The sequence below is a fragment of the Styela clava genome, chromosome 10 (assembly GCF_964204865.1).
Source record: "Styela clava chromosome 10, kaStyClav1.hap1.2, whole genome shotgun sequence".
Classification (NCBI taxonomy): domain Eukaryota; kingdom Metazoa; phylum Chordata; class Ascidiacea; order Stolidobranchia; family Styelidae; genus Styela; species Styela clava.
The window spans coordinates 15,157,523-15,179,009 of NC_135259.1; the positions used below are offsets into that span (position 1 = coordinate 15,157,523).

The 21,487-nt window shown below is 33.9% G+C and overlaps 1 protein-coding gene and 3 long non-coding RNA genes across 7 annotated transcripts; 1 reads left to right on the top strand and 3 right to left on the bottom strand.

Annotated features, from left to right (window-relative positions):
- Positions 1 to 552: 552 nt before the first annotated feature.
- Positions 553 to 9,943, top strand: LOC144428157 (uncharacterized). Of its 4 annotated transcripts, none has more exons than XR_013478149.1 (4): positions 553 to 744; positions 9,018 to 9,085; positions 9,319 to 9,342; positions 9,829 to 9,943. It is a non-coding gene; the product is annotated as an uncharacterized LOC144428157 (long non-coding RNA). The 4 variants fall into 4 exon arrangements; XR_013478150.1 differs by lacking the exon at positions 553 to 744 and adding an exon at positions 8,316 to 8,470 and having other exon boundaries at positions 9,319 to 9,352; positions 9,839 to 9,943; XR_013478148.1 differs by lacking the exon at positions 553 to 744 and adding an exon at positions 8,316 to 8,470.
- Positions 2,955 to 4,205, bottom strand: LOC144428156 (uncharacterized). Its single transcript, XR_013478146.1, has 3 exons — positions 3,948 to 4,205; positions 3,569 to 3,648; positions 2,955 to 3,179 (listed from the first exon to the last, which is right to left on the bottom strand). It is a non-coding gene; the product is annotated as an uncharacterized LOC144428156 (long non-coding RNA).
- On the bottom strand, positions 5,409 to 6,692 carry LOC144428323 (uncharacterized). The gene is made up of 3 exons (XR_013478273.1): positions 6,431 to 6,692; positions 6,056 to 6,135; positions 5,409 to 5,682 (listed from the first exon to the last, which is right to left on the bottom strand). It is a non-coding gene; the product is annotated as an uncharacterized LOC144428323 (long non-coding RNA).
- Positions 9,944 to 15,016: 5,073 nt separating the features above from the next.
- On the bottom strand, positions 15,017 to 15,592 carry LOC144428025 (EPM2A-interacting protein 1-like). The gene has a single exon (XM_078116666.1). The coding sequence runs from the start codon at positions 15,590 to 15,592 to the stop codon at positions 15,017 to 15,019; it is 576 nt and encodes a 191-aa protein (XP_077972792.1).
- Between the last annotated feature and the right edge of the window lie 5,895 nt (positions 15,593 to 21,487).

Consider the following 21,487-nt stretch of genomic DNA (forward strand, 5'->3'; position numbering starts at 1 on the left):
ATATTGGAATCCAAAATACGAGGTGCGGCTAAAATGAAACGGGACTGACGTCACAGATTGCGCAACACGATTAACCATCGGTAATCAGCTCCTTTGCAGTGTGGCGTAACATGTTTTCTTTGTTTAACGGCTGTTTTGCACAATATCGCAATTATTTTTGCTTTTCAGGATCCATAAGTGAATGTGATACAATGCTTGTTGAAGAAAAATGCTGTGGGAGGTCTGATTGAGTTTTTTGGTGATAGGGGGTTCAATTGCAGAATAACGATTGAGCAAAGAATTAACATTAAATTTTGTGTCAAACTTGGAAATCATGGCGTCGAAACCGCCATTTACTGCTGTATCAAAAGTCAGTCACAACTCACGAGTAGCACCATTGCGACCCGATTAACGAAAACATCTTGAGCATACTACTTCAGAAAATGACATCAATCCAATTACTTATTCTCAACAAGATAATTGTTATGCAATAATTAACTTTTCGATCCACAAGTAGTTATTGCAGAAGCAGTTGCTAAGGGTGAATCTCCCCTCAGGCAATCAGTAAAAAGATATAAATTACTCCAAGTCAAAACAGAAAAGACACTCATAATCCGAGACTCTCTTCTTGTTTACGACTATACGCAACGCGAAGAAAATGAAACATTTGACGATTCGGTGTTTTGTCTTATTGTCTTTTATGCTTCTGATGTCTTACAACATTGTTCATACTCAACTGACTACGGAAGGACCTATACAATCAAAGTATTCCATAATCGTATATCCAAGTGCAATTGCTCCGCATACTTGTTTGCGCTACTGTAAAAGTCTGAATATTGTATTTTGACACACATTTGATTTAGAACATCACAGATTGATTTGATTGCAACATGATAGAATGAAATTATATGTGATCAATTTGATTGGCTAATAAATATATATATATAACATCGCTGATTTTTGGAGAATTTTACTATTCAAATGTCATGCAATTGTATTTAGATGATATTGCTTTTATTTTAATCCAAATTATCTTTATCAATCAAGAACTAATTACATATGTATTATTTATTTAATGTAAATATCTACATTCCAAATTGAATGTATTATATTTCCGCTATATGTAACTATAGAAAAATTTCTTTGGGGTGAAACAGCCTTCATGATAAACATAGGCCTATCCGATACGTAAGTCCAGTCAAACGAAAATTAATTGATTCTCCATCTAAATATTATTTAATTTCTCATTTATAGACAAGGCAACACCCCACCGTGGCCAGGAAAGAAGAAACGGGACGTTGGAAAATTTGATAGAATTACAGGTTTGTTACTAAAAATTGCTCAGAAGTTTGCAGAAATATGAGCAAGACCCAATATAGAAGTAAAATAACAATAAATCAAAAACGTAATATACCGCACTATTTATAGCCTTTTCAGATACCGTACCATTTACCATGTATGCTCTTTTATAACGAAAAATAATAACTCGTGTATTCAAATACTTTCTAAAATACAAATACTTACATGATATCTTATAAAGTTTTTTCTTGTACAGATGACGAATTATTCTTTGACGACGACTCACAGATTGATCACTGAATAAAGATTGCTGTTACCGTGTTTTATGACATCTTGGAAGTTCTTCATTTTTTTGTAATTTGTGAATGGCGTAATAAAAGTTATCACAATAATTTCATCGTGTAATTATTTATTCATAAAAATTGAAATCTTGATCGATTAAGTAAATCTTTGATTGACTAAGTTGTGTGAGCTACGGGACGTTGAGAGAGAGAGAGACGGAGATTTATTGATGCGTCAACCAAAAACAGTCATAAGCAAAAGCAAAAATAAAATTATTTATTGCAACAAAAATAGTTGAAGGGAATTATTATGTTAATTTTTTTAGATATGCATCTTTCGAATTGCTGATTAAAACCTCCAGACAAATGTAAATATATTTAACCCTCTATTAACCAAGACCTTTTCTAGAGATAGGAAAATTATTTCCTTCGGTGAAAATATTTATTTTGTCTTACTATTTGAAAAAAAATTAAGCGCTTCTACGCATATATATATATATATTTGAGAAATTATTCTCAAGTAATCAAATAGCAAAGCGTTTTTTCCTTGGCAAAGAACAACAAGAACAACAACATAATAACAAAACGATCCATAGGTACACTACGTGTCCAAAAATGGCAACACGCAGAAAAGCTGATACTGAGTTCATAGAGTTGAATGGCGCAGAAAATATTCAAATAGAGCTTCTTGAGATGCAATGCAATGAGGAAATAAAATCCATATTCAATTCGAGAGATGTATCAGCGCTCATATTTATAAAATTTGTCTTCTTAAGAGAAATCGCTATCCAAATATGACGTACCATGCAAATAAATCCACATTTATGATTGGAAGTACATATGCGTGCAAACAAAAATTTTCGAAAATGAACATTACAAAAAATTTATAGAAATTTTTCTGATTTTGCTTCTTCCAGTGTGCCTCCCAATGTCGAAAAATTATCAAACGTGATGCAACAAGTATCACATTTAATTTTATTTGTAATTATTTTTTTTAGTAAGACGACTGAGTTCACGAGTTGTCGCAGTCCGCGCGCGCTGTTTAAGATCTAAACTTTCACCTTTTAATCTGTGTGACAAAATTGTGATTCATTGGCCATTTATTCGGTTTTTAACTTTCTAAAAATATGTTCGGCTCGCCAAGACTTGCAAGCCTTAATTTTGACCCGCAAGCGACAAAAGGTTGCCGACTCCTAGGTAGTGGATAGAGGTCATGAATAATTCTCCTCACCTTACTTAGGGTGTTATACATTTAATGGTCAATATCCATTCGAAATGATTCCTCCCAGAAAGTAGTAGTTCATTTCAGGGAAAAGTAAAAAGACCGAAAATGCCGTATAAAATCGCAAACCGTGTTAAGCATTATGTACTATTGGCGAGAAATAAAGTTGAAAATTCTGGCAGTGATGAACATATTTATTACGATTATATCCAATGGGCACAAAATGGCTTCACTAATACTAAAACTCAATGTTTTTCTGCCTACCCAATAGACCAAACAATACTACGCTTAATTTATGCAATATATATATATTATTTAAAATTCCGTCATGACATTTTGAATCCGATTTATCATTCATACTTCATTTTTTGCTTGTCCAATTATCATGTTCTCTCTTTCTGTAAAAAAAAGGTAGAGATGTTTTAACTTACAAGATAATATTCACGATAATGAAGATTCCTACAACTTAGTACTGAGCTTGAGGTTTCAAACGATGAAGCTGCAACCTCAATATACTCTCTATTAAAAACTGAGACCTTTTCGAGTCATAACTTTCACTTTCAAATAATTCACCTCGTGATGCCTTAAGGAAATAGGTGTATGGCTCTCACAAAGTATTGGAACTAAGATTGGGTGCATCTCGGGCAAAAATGAAACTATTAATCCGACTTGGTCGCTTTTCGTCGCTTGTTTGACTGAAATAAAACTTATATTACCGCAGTAAAATTTTATTTTATTAAAGAAAAATTAATTTAGAATTTCTAACAACAATCAAAAATGTCGTCACCTCTCGTCTGCAAATTCACATCATTTTCCACATTGCGCTTTTTCAGTATATATGCGTAGAATGGTGGTATTGTGCTATATCTGGAAAATGTAAAACAAAAGGTTGCTATAGAAACTACTTTCAACTAATCACTCAATTAACTGAATCGCTTAATCCATGATAATCTTGGTATAACGGTAATTAGGTAAATTTGTGTTTTCGATTCATCGATGAGGAAGATTTTTATTTAAATCTTATTATTACCCAGTATACCATTATACAATGAAGAATTTGTAAATATATCAAAAGATAGAAGTAGGAGAGACATAAAGAGATGGAGAACCTATAACCTTTTATATTCTATCAGCTATACAAAATAATAGAAATCTGATAGACTTACCGGTCTTGTATCGGTGAACTGATCATCAATGTCCGACATTCAACGGACGAAATTTCCTGGCTAAGAACTAACACAACTACAGCAAGAAAAATTGCGATATTCTTCATCTTAGTTTACGACGCGTCAGAATGTTAAACTGGACTTCAGTTGATTTATTTTTATGAGATTGTTTTGTCCGAAAAAGATTGTTCTCAAGTATCCAAATTTCTTGCCGTTTAATGAAGCTGAAAGCTCAATTTTTTAGGAATGCGTTGTTGGATTAGTTTCTGGAGTGATTTATACACGGCATTGTCGATCAATTATATAAATATTCGCGGTAATTGCAGCAATCTCAAAACGAATTCATCAAAAAGATCAAATTTTTTATCGAACTTTTTGATATGAAATCAATCCGTCTCTTCAGATATAAAGGCCTTAATTACTCGTGCAATCATAATTATCATTAATTTTTTAAAGTATGAATTTGTCCATTAGCACAAACACTTGTTCTGAACTCTGATATTTAAAGTAGTAAATGAGAGCAATCATTTTGCCTTTTCAAATAAAATCAAAACTCAAATGACGTTCCGCTATGAAGGAGAATATTGAATATCGATAATTTATATTTGCAAATGGTTGTAACTAAATTTGAATATTATCCTTTGATTTGATATTGATACAACGTTTTAATTCGAGTCAAACACATTAGGGTTAGTGTTTTGCTCTACACTCAACAAAAAAGTTTACCACTTGGGTAAAACCTAAACCCAGTTAACAATAATTAATTCGAATAAAAAAAAACTTTCATATTATCAGTTTTAGATTATCAATTTTGGGCATACAAATAATCACATTTGACCAAATGCCATTACTGAATAATTGCATTCATTATTTCGAATTCCATAATACGTTTTCAGTATCGATTTCACTGGTCTACGGTGTTTGTTATTTGGTTACTTTTATTACATTCGATTCAGTAGTTTTATGCCTACCAAGTCAATACATATTCAAGCATTAACAATAAACTCTTATTCGTAGGTTTCATAAGATCAAAACGACTGTTAGAACAGGCCAATTCATATACTTGGGCTCGAGAAGCAGAATAAAAAAGCAAAATTGAAATTCAACCAATCTTCAATATCAATATCATTTCAGAAATATAATATCAGCATCAATATCTACTATATTTTTTTTAACAATAAATTACTTGCACCTATTATCTATTCATTAAATGCCTTTGCCTTTTAGAAAATTTTCAGATTTTGGCTTTTTCCAGTGTGCTGCCCGATGTCGAAAAATTATCAAACGTGATGCAACTTGTGTCACATTTAATTGGTCAATGTGCATTCGAAACGATTCCGTTCCTTCCAGAAAGTAGTAGCCCATTTCAGGAAAGAGTATATGCCCGGGGGTTTTTCGAACTAAAATGACTGAAAATTCCGTGTAAGATAACAAACCGTGTTATTTTGTACTATTGGCGAGAAATAAGGTTGAAAATTTTCTGATGGCACTGATAAACATATTTATTACGATTATATCCCATGGGCACAAAATTACCTCACTAATACTAAAAATCAATGTTTTTCTGCCTACCCAATAGACCTCATGCCTCACGCCTATACCCAATAGACCGAACAATATTACGCTTAATTTGTGCAATATATATATGTTATTTAAAATTCCGTCATGACATTTTGAATCCGATTTATCATTCATACTTCATTGTTTGCTTGTCCAATGATCGTGTTCTCTCTTTCTGCAAAAAAGGTAGAAATGTTTTAACAAAATAATATTCACGATAATGGAGATTCCGACAACTTAGTACTAAGCTTGAGGTTTAGAACGTTGAAGCTGCAAGCTCAATATACTCTCGATTCAAAACTGAGACCTTTTCGAGCCATAACTTTTACTTTCAATTAATTCACCTCGTGATGCCACAAAGAAATAGGTGTATGGCTCTCTCAAACTATTGGAACTAAGATTGGGTGCATCTCGGGCAAAAATGAAACTATTAATCGCTTTTCGTCGCTTGTTTGACTGAAATAAAACTTATATTACCTCAGTGAAAAATTATTTTAATAAAGAAAAATTAATTTAGAACTTCTAACATCATTCAAAAATGTCGTCACCTCTAGTCTGCAAATTCACATCATTTGCCACGTTGCGCTTTTTCAGTTTATATACGTGGAATGGTGGTATTGTGCTATATCTGAGAAATCTAAAACAAAAGGTTGCTATAGAAACTACTTTCAACTAATAACTCAATTAACCGAATCGAATAATGATGATGTTGCTATAATGGTAATCAAGTAAATTTGTGTCTTGATTCATCGATGAAGAAGATTTTTATTTAAATCTCATTATTACCCAGTATACCATTATATCATAAAGAATTTGTGCAATTATATCAAAAGTTAGAGGTAGGCGAGGCATAAAGACATGAAGAACATATGACCCTTCAATTCTATCAGCTATACAAAATAACAAAAATCTAATAGACTTACCGGTCTCGTATCGGTGAACTGATGATCAATGTCCGACATTCAACGGACGAAGTGTCCTGGCTAAGAACAAACACAACTACAGCAAGAAAAATTGCGATATTCTTCATCTTAGTTTACGACGCCTCAGAATGTTAAACTGGACTTCAGTTGATTTATTTTTATGAGATTGTTTTGTCCAAACAAGTCCTTTCACAAGTAACCAAATTTATTCTTGTTTAATGAAGCTGAAAGCTCAATTTTTTGGAAATGCGTTGTTGGATTAGTTTCTGGAGTGATTTATATACGGCATTGTTGATCAATTATCTAAAAAATCGCGGTAATTGCAGCAATCTCGAAACGAATTCATCAAAAAGTTCAAATTTTTCATCGAACTTTTTGATATGAAATCAATCCGTCTCTTCAGATATAAAGGCCTTAATTGCTCGTGCAATCATAATAATTTTTTAAAGTATGAATTTGTTCACTAGCACAAACACTTGTTCTGAACTCTGATATTTAAAGTAGTGAACGAAAGCAATCATTTTGCCTTGTCAATGAAAATCAAAACTTAAATGACGTTCCGCTTTGAAGTAGAATATTGGATATCGATAATTTATATTTGCAAATGGTTGTCACTAAATTTGAATATTATTCTTTGATTTGATATTGGTACAACGTTTTAATTCGAGTCAAATACACTAAGGTTAGTGTTTTGCTCTACACTGGACAAAAAAGTTTACCACTTGGGTAAAACCTAAACCCAGTTAACAATAATTAATTCGAATAAAAAAAACTTTCATATTATCAGTTTTAGATTATCAATTTTGTGCATACAAAAAATCACATTTGACCAAATGCCATTACTGAATAATTGCATTCATTATTTCGAATTTTATACTACGTTTTCAGTATCGACTTCACTGGTCTACGGTGTTTGTTATTTGGCTACTTTTATTGCATTCGATTCAGTAGTTTTATGCCTACCAAGTCAATACATATTTATACTCTTAATTGAATATTGAGTTCTAGCATTAACAAGAAACTCTTATTCGTATGTTTCATAATATCAAAACTGTTAGAACAGGCCAATTCATATACTTTGGCTCAAGAAGCAGAAACTAAAAAAGCAAAATTGAAGTTCAACCAATATTCAATACCAATATCATTTCAGAAATATAATATCAGCATCAATATCTACTATATTCTATTAACATTAAATTACTTCACCCATTATCCGTGCATTAAATGCCTCTGCCTAAGTTAAAGGTAAATTTAGAATTTTGCAATTAAACAAATAATGGTAATGATCTCGATCATCCTACTAAAACGAAAACAAACTGATATGGACATTTTGAATATCTCAAGTGGCGGAAACCATATTACTTATGTCTAATTAGTCGCAAAAGATCGTGAATGAGTTTATTCAATTTAAACTCGCGCACCCAACGAAAATGATTATTCAAAATTTTTGTCGCAGCGAAAAGTAAATTGCTTTGTAGTTATTTTTAGTTCAAAAGTTAAAAAATTCATGTTTGTGACTTGTGAAGGAGTCTTGCTGTAATATGACTTATTGTTCATACCCAAGGAAACATTTTATGAAAATCACAAGCTTTCGTTCGGTTCACAATTTGGGTATTGTAATCATAGTGTCGAAATTGCCATATACTGCTGTATCAACCGTCAGCTCACGAGCACCATCTTATGGCGACCTGATTAACGAAAACATCTTGAGCTTCAGAAATAGACATCAATCCAATTACTTGTTCTCAACAGAATAATTGTTATGCAATAAAAAAAAATTTGATCCTCAAGAAGTAAATGCAGAAGCAGTTGCTAATGGTGAATCTTCCCTCAGGCAATCAGTAAAAAGATATAAATTACTCCAAGCCAAAGCGGACAAGACACCCAAAATCGAAGACCGTCTTCTTGTTTACGACTAAGCAACGCGAAGAAAATGAAACATTTGACGATTCGGTGTTTTGTCGTATTGTCTTCTATGCTTCTAATGTCTTACAACATTGTTCATACTCAACTGACTACGGAAAGACCTATACAATCAAGGTATGAGCATTCATTCCATAATCGTATATCGTATATCCAATCCAATATATCCAATAATCGTATATCCATGTGCAATTGCTCCGCATACCTGTTTGCGCTACTGGAAAAGTCTTAATATCGTATTTTATCACACATTTGATTTTGAACGTCATAGATTGAATTCAATGCAACATGATAGAAGGAAATTATATGTGATCAATTTGATTGGCTAATAAATACATATATATATATAACATCGTTGATTTCTGGAGAATTTTACTATTCAAAGGTCATGCGATTATATTTAGATGATATTGCATTTATTTCAATCCAAATTATCTTTATCAATCAAGAATTAATTACATATGTAATATTTATTTAATGTAATTATCTAAATATATATTTCAAATTGAATGTATTATATTTCCGATATATGTAACTATAGAAAAGTTTATTTGGGGTGAAACAGCCTTCATGATAAACATGTAGGCCTATCCAATACGTAAGTCCAGTCAAACGAAAATTAATTGATTCTCCATCTAAATATTTTTTAATTTCTCATTTTTAGGCTAGGCAACACCCCACCGTGGCCAGGAAAGAAGAAACGGGACGTTGGAAAATTTGATAAAATTACAGGTTTGTTAGTAAAAATTGCTCAGAAGTTTGCAGAAATATAAGCAAGACCCAATATAAAAGTCAAATAACATCAAATCAAAAACGTAATATGCCGCACTATTTATATCATTTTTAGATACCGTACCATTTACCATGTATCCTCTTTTATAACAAAAAATAATAACTCGTGTATTCAAATACTTTTTAACATACAAACACTTACATGATATCTAATAAACTTTTTTTTTGTACAGATGACGAATTATTCTTTGACGACGACTCACAGATAAGGATGCCAAGTATGAGTACTTACAAGTATTCGATTCTTATCCGATTCCTAAATTTTCGATTCCGATTCTCGATTCCGAATCTCGATTCCTCGACATATCTTACCGAAAACACATACCCACCTAAGCAATACCATATGAAAGTAGTATGGGTATCCAATCTGCCACAGGAGACAAAATCGCACAAAAAAACAAATCCCTCAGAACCCACAGAGATTTTTAAAATAAATAAACGTTAAAGCCTTCTATCGAAATACTATGTATTATATATAGTGAAGTTTGCGTTGTCGTAGCAACTCTACATAGCAGTGAAGCAGTTTATACATATATGTGAAGAAATTGCCACAAAACGTTACACATTGTTTGCAATCCAAGTTTTAACCTCGAGAATCGATTCCAATGCATCGGAATCGATTCTAGTCGATTCCGCAAAGAATCGATTCTGTAATCGAATCCGGACTCGATTCCGCCATCCCTACTCACAGAATGATCACTGAATGAAGATTGCTGTTACCGTGTTTTATGACATCATGAAAATTCTTTTTTTTTTTTTTGTACTTTGTGAATGGCGTAATAAAAGTTATCAAAATAATTTCATTGTGGAAATATTTATTCATAAAAACTTGATTCATGTTAGATTAAGTAAACATGGATTGACTAAGTTTTGTGAAATACGGGACGTTGAAAGAGAGAGAGGCGAAGATTTGTGTATGCGTCAACCAAAAACAGTCATAAACAAAAGCAAAAAAATAATTATTTGTTACAATGAAATTGTAGTTGAAGGGAAATATTATGTTAATTTTTGTTAGATATGCATTTTTCGGATTGCTGATTAGAACTTCAAGACAAATGTAAAATTATTTAACTAGTCAGTAAGCGCTTTCACGTATATGTATATAGATCTTATAAGATTTTCAGTTATCCCACGAGAGGAAATCCGATCGCGGTTTCATCATATAGCGAGCAACGGCCCCTCGTATGGTTACTGATTCACGCCAGGTATGGTATTACTTAGGCCAGGAGTTCTCAACCTGGGGTTTGCAAACCCCCAGGGGTGCACGAGAAGATTTCCAGGGGTACTTGGACGGCAGTCTAGTTTTTGTGTGTTGCTGTTTTTACATAGCCTTCATTACTACCAGAGAAAAATGCGTGTCGATTGAAACTAGATGCAAATTGAAACGTAGATTTTCCTTGATGATGCGTTGTTTTTTGATTGTGACACAACAATATGAAATTCACGGCTTTGCAGACAAACTGTGAAATCTCAAAGACAGCGTGCTGCGAGCATTTAGGCCGCGAGCCGAGGCCCTGAAAAAAAGCCTAGAAAGTGAGTTTCGTAGCGCACATCAGGTAACTACCTGAAAATGATTTTAAAATGTTCCTTAAAAATTTTGTAACAAATATTGCCTTGTTCCCACTTCCAAAACTTGCACGTTTTACGGAAAAGACGCTTTTACTACAAGAAATATGTGCTACGATCTGTCCTATGTTCTCTACATTTCCGGAAATGAACAATGACTTCTGCATGACGTAACAATTGAATCGAATCAGCTGTTAGCGAGCGGATGAATCTTAGGTATTACTGCTCGATCTTGCGTTGAGTTGGGCAGCCTTTCCATAGCTCTGTTTAGTTATTATTAGTTAAGTTATGCTAAGACGTTGTTAAAAAGTATAAGCAAGTTACTAAACAATTAGATACTTACCACGGATATGGGTCGTGAGACGAAGCCCTGAAAACGCCCAGAAAATAAGTTTCGCAGCGCACATCTGGTAACTAAATAAATTCTTCAGTTTTGTGTGAAAATGAACATACTGAACGCATTACAGCTTGTTCCACAATCCTGATGCGAAATTGCATATAAAAGGTTCGCGAGTGACCTCGAAAGGTCTTCAAGCAGCGACACCTACAACGCTGATTCACATTAGCGAATAAATTTTATGTACCGGTAATAACCACAAGCAGTTTACAACAAGAGCAGCATAAAAAGCTACATCCATTTTATAGAAGCTATCGAACGTATTTATTTTTAAGCAATGAAGTCACAAATTAACATCGTGAGCACGAAAACACAAATAAATCAATTATTTCTCACTTAGAAATTTACCGGAAAAGTCAAGAAAATTAAATGAATGTACAGTATGTACATAACATAGTGAACAGAAATATTACAATTAGTCTTTTTTTGGTTTGTGTGGTTATGTATTTGAACAAAGGCAATATTATTTCTAGAAACAGGACTACGACACTGACAAATGTCCGAAAAACAAAACAAATAAATGATACTTATTAACTCAACTGCAATATCTAATTCACTTTCTTCTGAATTGTTTTCGAAATCCACTATCTTGAAAATCGACTTTTCCTCTATAAGTGTACTATGATTTTTGCAGTCAATACAAAAACAAAAATCTGTGCAATTTAAGTTGATTTCGGCACACTTGCATAAATTATTTTGACTATTTTTCTTACACCTGCAGTTTGCCAACTCAAGAACTGGTTTGAGGGCCACATGCTTCTTCAGTGAATCATTGTTGGGTGGAAAGAGTATAATCCTTATTGTTTGCCAGTGTTAAATAGACGTGCCCTGGTATCATTTACTTTCTTTATATCCTCTTCATACAGTGAACAAACAAATTCCTCAGCTTTATTTATTAATGCCTCGTTAACCTCAAAAAATCTTCATAGTTGAGAAAAAAAATGAATTGAAACCTCAATGAAGTCTCCAACATGAGTTTGATGGGCAGTTCCAATTGCAGAAAAGTGCTAAAATATTTCAATATGAATAGCCCATCTAAGCTGTTTGCAACTATTATGATTCTCATATACCTTTACGCTTCAAGACGTCTTGTTTAATCCATTTTATGGCACTGATAGCAGCAGGGATTAGAGCCTGCGATAGGTCGGATTGGTGGAACATTGCCGTTTTCTTTTGTAGTACAGTATCTGAAATGAGAAAGAAAACCATACTTGGAACAGTAAGTGTGTAAAAATACCACTAAATACTGACTAATACCTTGAATACATAATGCATTTTATCTGATTTACTCAATGAGCGTATATATGCTCATTGCATGTACTACAGTCCAGCAGTGTTTGCATACCAGTACTAGACTATATCTACACTACATTTTGATATATCACAGTCTGAAATGCCATATGGAATAGGCCTATAGACTATATTTTAATACATCAACTGTCTGTCTATAACTTGATTTCTCATCTCTCAATCGCTTCCAATGCTACTTTCTTTTCACTCCGGCATAACTCATCATCGCTTCCCAGGTTCTTTTCGACTCTATGAATTTAGATTCAGATCAACCGACATTAGTAAAATTGATTATTTTCTTCTCTTTCACACAACCGTGCATTACAGAAACAGCCATTAATTTATATTTCCAAATATGCTGTGGCCTATATAGTAGTATAAGTCTGCTGAATAGTCAAGAAGAGTCATTAAATAATCATAAACATTTCATGCAAGCCAGAAAATATCGTTGTTTGTGACATATTATTCTAGGTCTAGCCTTCCTTGGAATTACCGCACCGTACCTGTCTAACAACGTCTTATGAGCTAGTGCTCAACTAAAATTGCTATTTATGGTAAGGATATACAAGTGTTTAATATCTTACTTATACTTTTCAACACCTGCTTAGAATAACTGAACTAATAATAACTGAAAAAAACTATGGAAAGGCCACTCAACGCAAAAGCGAGCAGTAGTGCCGTACATCTGATACAGTATTCATCCTACCACGGGGGATCAACCTACAGCTGACTAATTTGATTGTTACGTCAGGCAGAAGTCTGCGTTCATTGGCCCATGATACCGGAAAAGCAGAGAAAATAGGACAGTTGGTAACACATATTTATTGTAGTAAAAGCGTCTTTTCTGTAAAACGTGCAACTTTTAGAAGTGGGAACAAAGCAATATTTGTTACTAAATTTCTAAGGAACATCTTAAAATCATTTTCAGGTAGTTACCTTATGTGCGCTACGAAACCGAAAAATAAATGACCTCGGCTCTCGGCCTAATTAGAGAAAGTGATTATGCTTATTAAAACTTGTGAGAGATTTTAAGAATTCATTAGTTAGGCGGAGGACAAAGGCAACAATATCAACACCAAGATTTAATTTAGTTACATCTAGTCAATAAATTGTTGTTTCAACAAATCGTTAGTCAATATATCACAACTTTGTTCGGTGTGTGATTACTGGATTACTGAGGGGGGTCACGTTGAATGTTTCGTGACTCTGGGTCTGACTCTTGCACCTAATTGTTCCCCACGGGCTCCGAAGCCATTCAGGGTAATATCCTTCGATATATTGAGACATTTGACGGCTCGTAAATTCATATCAGCGGTTATAACTAACATGTACTGCCAATCTAGTTTACATTGAGGAATCTGTGATCATACGACAGCCTGTCAATGAACAATCACAACATCGCCCATAGCAAACCACATTCAAAATTTTGTAAATTGTTTTTCATAAGCAGATAATCATCGCAATCAATAATCGACTTACAGTAGGAAAATAATTGATATTACTAGAAAAAATTATATTCTGCAAAACCTAGCACCAAACTTACTGGTTGGTATATGTAAAAAAATATATCAAACCCACCTAGAAAAAGATTCATCAATTTTCGATGAAGTGTACTGTCCTGAACTCCTTTTGGTAGAGTTCTTTAAAAATGTTGCAAAGAAATTCATGAGCTGGAAGGCCTTGTTTACGAGCTTGCGGAAGAACCGTTTTACACAACTGAAAAAGTTAAGGAGCAAGACAGGCGCTCTAAACTGGAAAATCTTGGGCTTTACGTTCTAGAACCAATGCCAAGTTAGGATACAGACAAACTGGTAATTGAGCATATAATTGCCAAATTTACTAACAAGAAGATATTATAATCCTAAATAAAATCCTCCAAAATCAACATCTCATTTTAATTGGCAATTAACAACGACACTGACTTTTTCCCTTTTCATATCAAACAGTGAGCGAATAGTTCGAATAAATCGAATTGCTTATCTAATGTAAAAACAAAACACCTATATCTGTCGCCACTATTAATTGTTGTTGAGGGCAATTACTTTTTAATGAGGTGGAAGCAGAATTGCAATAGCGTTTTTTCGTGATCTTACATTGGGATTTTGGACATTTTCACTCATCAAATTTAGGGATGCTTGCTTACAACTTATCATTTTATGAATCATGGTCCGAGGTACCTCAATACCTATAATAACGAGCTATTTTTGTCTGAACTTTCCGCCTCTGTTTTCCCAGGAAAGATTTTATCGTGAGGGCTTGGATTGTCAAATCTCCATGCGGAAAGTGTCACCGGTAAATTTCGATGTGTGTAATTCGTTCCACAAACCCTGTCCCCATAGACGAAATAGACATAGATAGGGTAAAGCAAGCGTTCAATTTTCACTTTTAGTAAATATTTGTATAATTTGGTGACTTAGAGCAGGGATGCACAACTCAAATGACGATACATGCCAGATTTTTTAAAATAATCTTGTCGCGTGACACGCACAATCGTTGGTATTGTAATCAAACTCCCGTAAAACACATCAAATAAATTTTAATATTAATACATAATAACGAATTTATTGTACCAATTTAATGTCCTGAAAAACTGCTGATTTGAAGATGTTTTTTATGGATTAAGATTGAAATGTGGGCTTCAAAGGAGAAATAGCGATGCGCATCACTGAATCTAGATGTTCATCTAGTAAACGAGTCCGTAGCTGGGATTTGTTTATTTTCATGATTGAGAATGCCTGTTCACAACTGTACTTGCTTGCAAATTGACAAACCCATATTTTTGCATTTCTCAACAAAACTGGATAATTCTCTTCTTCGAGGCGAGAGTAGAACTCAAGTAATGAATTTTCTTGAAAAACATCCTGCAAAACTTGATTTGACCTCAAATCCAGTAGTTCCAGTTGAGCGTCAGCGTCTTCAATATATTCAACATCCACACTAAATGGTCTTTGAAATAAATCCATTTGCGGCTTCTGGTCATTAAGATCTTGAAAGCGTTTTAAAAAGTTTTGACGAAGGTCGCCGCACATTACGGCATACTTCTCAAAGTCAGGAACCAAGTCTGCCTTTCTTTTTTCAAAAAACAAAGACATACTTTCAAACTGGATCATGTTGCCAGTTGATAGTTGCTTCTGAAACAGTTCCAGTTTACTTTGTAAAGCATCGACAGCAAGTAGTTGGTTACGTCCTTGCATTCTGATACCTAGGTTGTTCATATGCTGTGTGAAATCTATCAAAAAAAGTAAGATCCAGCAACCAAGTATTGTCACACAGGAACGTCATAACATCTGCACCACTTTTAGTCTTCAGTGTTGGACTATTTTCCTGTAAAAATATTTTAATTTCGTTAAAAAGACTAAGAAAGCGCTGCAAAACGTTTCCTCGACTCAACCAGCGAACTTGGGAATGATACACCAAGTCTTTGTATTGTGTATTCATCTCCAACAAGAATGCTCGAAATTGGCGGTGCTTCAATCCTTTCGACAGAATTTCATTCACACATTTTACAAAAACGTCCATAACATGGGTCATCTTTATACTTTGAGCACAAAGACACTCCTGGTGAATGAAGCAGTGAAGAGTAATAATGTCCTGGGTGAAATCAGGTTCTTGCAAGTACTTTTTCAATAGTGCCACCGCGCCATTTTTTTTTACCAATCATAGAAGCTGCACCATCTGTCGTCAATCCAACTAGTTTGGTAAATTTGGAATTTTATAGTGAAGCGCATTTAATACAGCTTCTTTTATATATACCCCGCGTGTTGTGTCATAGAGAGGAATAAGTCCGACAAGATCTTCATAAACAGATAGGTCTTTTGCTACAGTGCGGATAAAAACTGATAATTGCGCAGTATCACTCATATCACAGCTTTCATCAAGAAGCCAGTGAAAAGTATTCGAAGGAATCTACTTTCGATTGCAGTTGCTCATTTAGATTTTCGCCAATTTCTTCAATTCTTCTAGCAATGGTAGTCCTCGAAAGGCTGATTTTTTAAAAAAGATGTGCTTGCTTAGGAACTATCAACTCTGCCACGTCCTGAATGCATTCTCGAGCAAACTCGCCATCTGTGAATGGCCTCGAATAGCGAGCAACTTTTTCTGCTACAACATAAGATGCGGCGATGGCGTTTTCATTTTCCCCGATGGGCTTTTTAAATACGTTCTGTTGCGCGTCAAGGGCATTTTTTAGTTTCGCCACCAAATTTTCTCTTAGTTTTCCGACAGTTATATCATATTTGTGTTGATGTTGGGCGTTATAGTGTCTCTTCACCTTGAAGGCTTTCGAAATAGAAAATGTTGTGCCACAAACCAAGCATAAGGGCTTCTGCTTCCATTCGATAAAAAAAAAGTCACTTGTTCTTAAATTCACGAGTCTCATCTCCTTTTCTTTTGCAGCGAATGGTTTTGCTCATTGCTGCAATCAGGGCGAATTAAGGTGTTAGTATTGCTGTTGTCAATAAAGCTAATGGTAAGCTGCTGGCAACACAAGAATACAATGGAATTAATATATGTCGTCAAACCAACCATTAACCCTACTAGTTTCTGCTTCTGATAGAACTAAGAGCTAGGTACACGCAAAGTGAATATAAACCAAGTGGAGACACCGAGTGCAATGGTGCATATCGGACGTTATTTTGTGCCCGTTATTTTTTCTTTGCTATTTTCCTCGTGGAATCAAACTGGTATCGTGCGGTTTCGTGAAAGTTGCGATAGTTATCTTATCATCCCGTGTGAGTTATGCAACTTTGAAACCTCATATCTCACGAACCTTATATTATATGCAGATAAGATTTATATTGTTTGAGAGACAATCTAGGAGACTAAATATAAATATGAGATAGAGATAAAATGTAGCCATTATCATACAAAAATCGGCAAAATTGAAAATGCAAGCTTTTGAATTAAATAACAAAAACTTCGATTTGTTCTTTTTTTAACCTAATATGACATCGACACATTTGCAGAGGTTAAAGATAGCTTTAAACATTAGATAGAATTTATCGTGCACCAGTAAAATTGTATAAGGTATTTCATTCAATGTTCACCAATTCTTGACATGTCCACTGCGCCAGCTTGAGTTAAACAACAACGTTCCCTAATTACTTCGTTACACAATTACGTAGCAACGTTCCGTATGAAAAACACATATCTTTTTCCTTCGCACGTGTGGAACGTCATTAACCTAGTGCATACGTTTAAATCAGGTACTATTTGAACTGGTATTATGATACCTGTTCACACCATGCCGAAAGTTTGGAGCCTGTGTTTTACATTAATCATTCCAGAAACTGATGAAATGAATTTTCTCGGTAAAATTTTTCTTAATTTATCGAGCTGTTACAACAGTTCCTCCAAAAATTATAGAATGTAGATGATCTCATGGCTAGCACATTGTGCGACCTCATGAATTTCATCGAAACATGTACATTATGAGGTACAAAATTCAAAAACCAGTGCCGCGACTGGTGTTGCAGGTCTTATCAACTTATTTTTGGCAGGATATTTCGATTCTTTTGCGTCGGAAAATGTAAAATATTTACTAGGTGATCTAGCGACGCCATCATGTCTTCTACGTTCTCGTTGATAAAACTTAATTGTAATTTTATCGATATCCAACAGTGAAAAATTAGCCTCGATGTTTCCGGGGGAACCCTATAAAGACACGGGGTTCAAATTGTTTGTTTGTTTCTATGGAAAGTGTCAATTCCGATGAATGCCCACAATTGTTACTTACCCTTTTTAGGTCTTACACACATGATAAATATTTGAAAATTGATAGTTTTACCCAATATTTATGCCACCCATCCAAAAAAGCAATCGTGTTTTTGCGCGAAGCATAAACTATATTTCATAATTATATGCCTTTCATAATATATGTTCGCCTGTTACTTTTCTGACAGATAAGTTGCTTGAGATATAATTTCCCAGCTTTCCACAATATCGCTTTTAAAACTTTGAAACGTTTTCTCAATTTGAGGTTGAATATTCACGCGAAAGAGGAGATAAATAAAATTATTGAAAAACGGTATGGTAGTTACAGGTTATGGTTCCGGAATGCGCTCTATGAAATCTGGCAAGATTCAGAAACCTAAAAAACGGCACGCGTGCTTTGCTGTTCTGCGTGATTTTCCTGATTAATATAATCATCAATATCATACGTTATGCATATTTCTTTCTTTTTATACCAGAAAACAGTCAAAAACAGTATAGTTTTCCAGTGATGTAAGAACTTGTTGCGACCATACAGGTGGCCACGAGACGCGCAAAAAAGCATGGGCCGCAGAGATCTTTTCCAGTATTTTGAGCAGACACAGTTGGATTTTGAGCTTACTTGAAACAATTTTGGATATTTCTTGATAACGAATACCCATCGCTAAATAATCGAGCAATCAAACTGTTGTCCCTATTTTCAACCAGTTACTGCGTTAGTTTTTCACCGTTTTTTTAGGTGTGCATTTTTGCACACCTAGAAGCATATTGGGTGCCCGACATTGCATTATATTACGCAAATCTATGTTATTCAGAAATATATATGTTTCTGTTCCGGTTATCTCAATTTTTGCTGGTCCGCCAACACATTTAATTTAATTTTACCGGTCCGCCAGGGTGAAAAGGTTGGGAAACACTGTGCTAGTAGACCTGCTGCAAGAGCTCAAGTCAAACAGATAATATATTATTTTATACACTCTAGATTATTAGATGTTCTTGTGAACTTGATATACGCCGTTATCCTTCAATCCATGCATGTAGTATATTTCCTAATATTATTTTGACAATGTACACCTTGTTAACAATTTGCGTTACGCATATTTTAATATCATGACATGTACCGCAAAAATAGTTCTGTAGTATAATTTGTATTGTAGTTCTGTCAGTTTGTTGAAATAGGTTTCGTGCAAGTAGCGATACTTACATCAGGAATTTTATAATAAAATGTGTATATTTTGTTTAATATTTAGGTCTCATTGGGTTGATTTTAACCTTAACTTCGTATATGCTGACCATACCGCCGAGCCGAGATATCCGAGAAACATCTGCGAATAATCAATTTTTCAGAAGAATGTTCATTCGTTTTGCCGCTGCGAAAGTTTGGTCCAAATTATTGAGCGTCGTCTTTTTTTATTCAGCTGTTTAACAATCGCAGATTTAAATCACTCATACAGCGATAGAATTCTGGACACAAAATGGCTGGTGAGACTTCACACGAGCGCTTACAACGTTACCAATGCATGTCCAGTAGTATACTATGTCGTATCCAACACACAAATGTTGAGCAAATGTTGGTCAATGGTGATGATGTCGAATCCAACACATAAATGTTGTTGCAAATGTCAAGCAAAATTATGTTGGTCAAACGTTGGTCAAACGTTGGTCGATGGTGATGCGTGGGAAGTTGTTATGTAATATTGTTTCCGGTATCAGGGGATAGCGTTTGGTAATTTTCGAAAACCATATCGACAACCGTGTGTTAGTCATTAAGTTTATGGCTTTGCGTATGTTTACTGATCGACATATGTCAAAATAATTGAAAAACGCCATAACCGGATGGATTAAAAGATAGAATTACATGAATAATATGATGTACTGACTTTAGTAGAAAATTGACAACTGAGTTGACATAATTAAATTCAAAAAACGTATGTTTACTGACCGACGTATGACAAAATAATTGAAAAACGCTTTTTTACAAGAAATCGATAGTTCAACATATTATTTACCACAGAGATTCTTTTTCACAGACTTTACTGTTGTTTTTGATAATTTGCGAATACAATCAGCATTTCAAGTACATGTACCTACACTACTTGCATTTTGAAATTTGGATTTCATCAATATTACTTAAGTCAGTACGTATATGTGAGTATTATACGTCAGTGAAACATGACTGTATTCCTCATAGCAATGCTCGTATTAGAAGTGAATAAGATATGATTTATTTGATTAGTTTTTATCATTGGCAGCTTTCGTTAATGTTCTTTAGCTTCCCAAATGTGTTAGTCATTAAATTTATGGTATATTTTGTATGTGTTTATATATTTGAGTATTGAGCAATATATATGAAGGTTTAAATCTTCTTTTTTGAGCCGAGTGATGCAGAGTGGTAATTTATTTCGTGTTTAGGAAATCATGCAATGTCGTAGTTAAGTTTTGTGCATCTGTTGATTGGAAACAACCATAAGGATGTACTGACTTTAGTAGAAAATTGACAACTGAGTTGACATAATTAAATTCAAAAAACGTATGTTTACTGACCGACGTATGTTAAAATAATTGAAAAATGATTGTTATCGAAGGTTTAGCGAGAAATAAAAGGCAACAGGCTGCGCATCGGTTTAAAAAAAAAAATTACAATATAAAACAGCTGATAAAAAAAGGTCGTGTTTTCCGGTCTAGTCTTTTGATTTGTATTTTTACAGTTGTTTTTATTTTTCATTACTCTTTTATTTTATTTTCGGTTTATTTTTGATTTTGAAAATTTTTTTTTTTTTTTTTTAATTTTATTTTTTTTTTAAATTTTATAAGAGATCGATAGTTCGACATATTATTTACCACAGAGATTTTTTTTCACAGACTTTACTGTTGTTTTTGATAATTTGCGAATGCAATCAGCATTTCGAGTACATGTACCCACACTACTTGCATTTTGAAATTTGGATTTCATCAATATCACGTAAGTCAGTACGTATATGTGAGTATTATACGTCAGCGAAACATGACTGTATTCCTCATATCAATGCTCGCAAGTAGATTGTTCTTCCTCGTATTAGAAGTGAACAAGATATGATTTATTTGATTAGCTTTTATCATTGACAGCTTTCGTTTATGTTCTTTAGCTTCCCAAATAGGCAACCCTAGTGATTGTCCTACATTCCCCAGATGTGATGCCAGACTTCAATACCTAACTTCGGTAAAATTGTCTTTGAATATTCAGAAAATGGCATATTTATCAGTGTAGAGTAGATGGTCTGTCATATACATAACACATTTTTATAAGTTTCAAATAGTTTCATCGCTATTGGCAAAATATTTACCACCCTCTAAATTTCGAAACACAACCCCCCCAATAATGAAAATATATATATATCAAT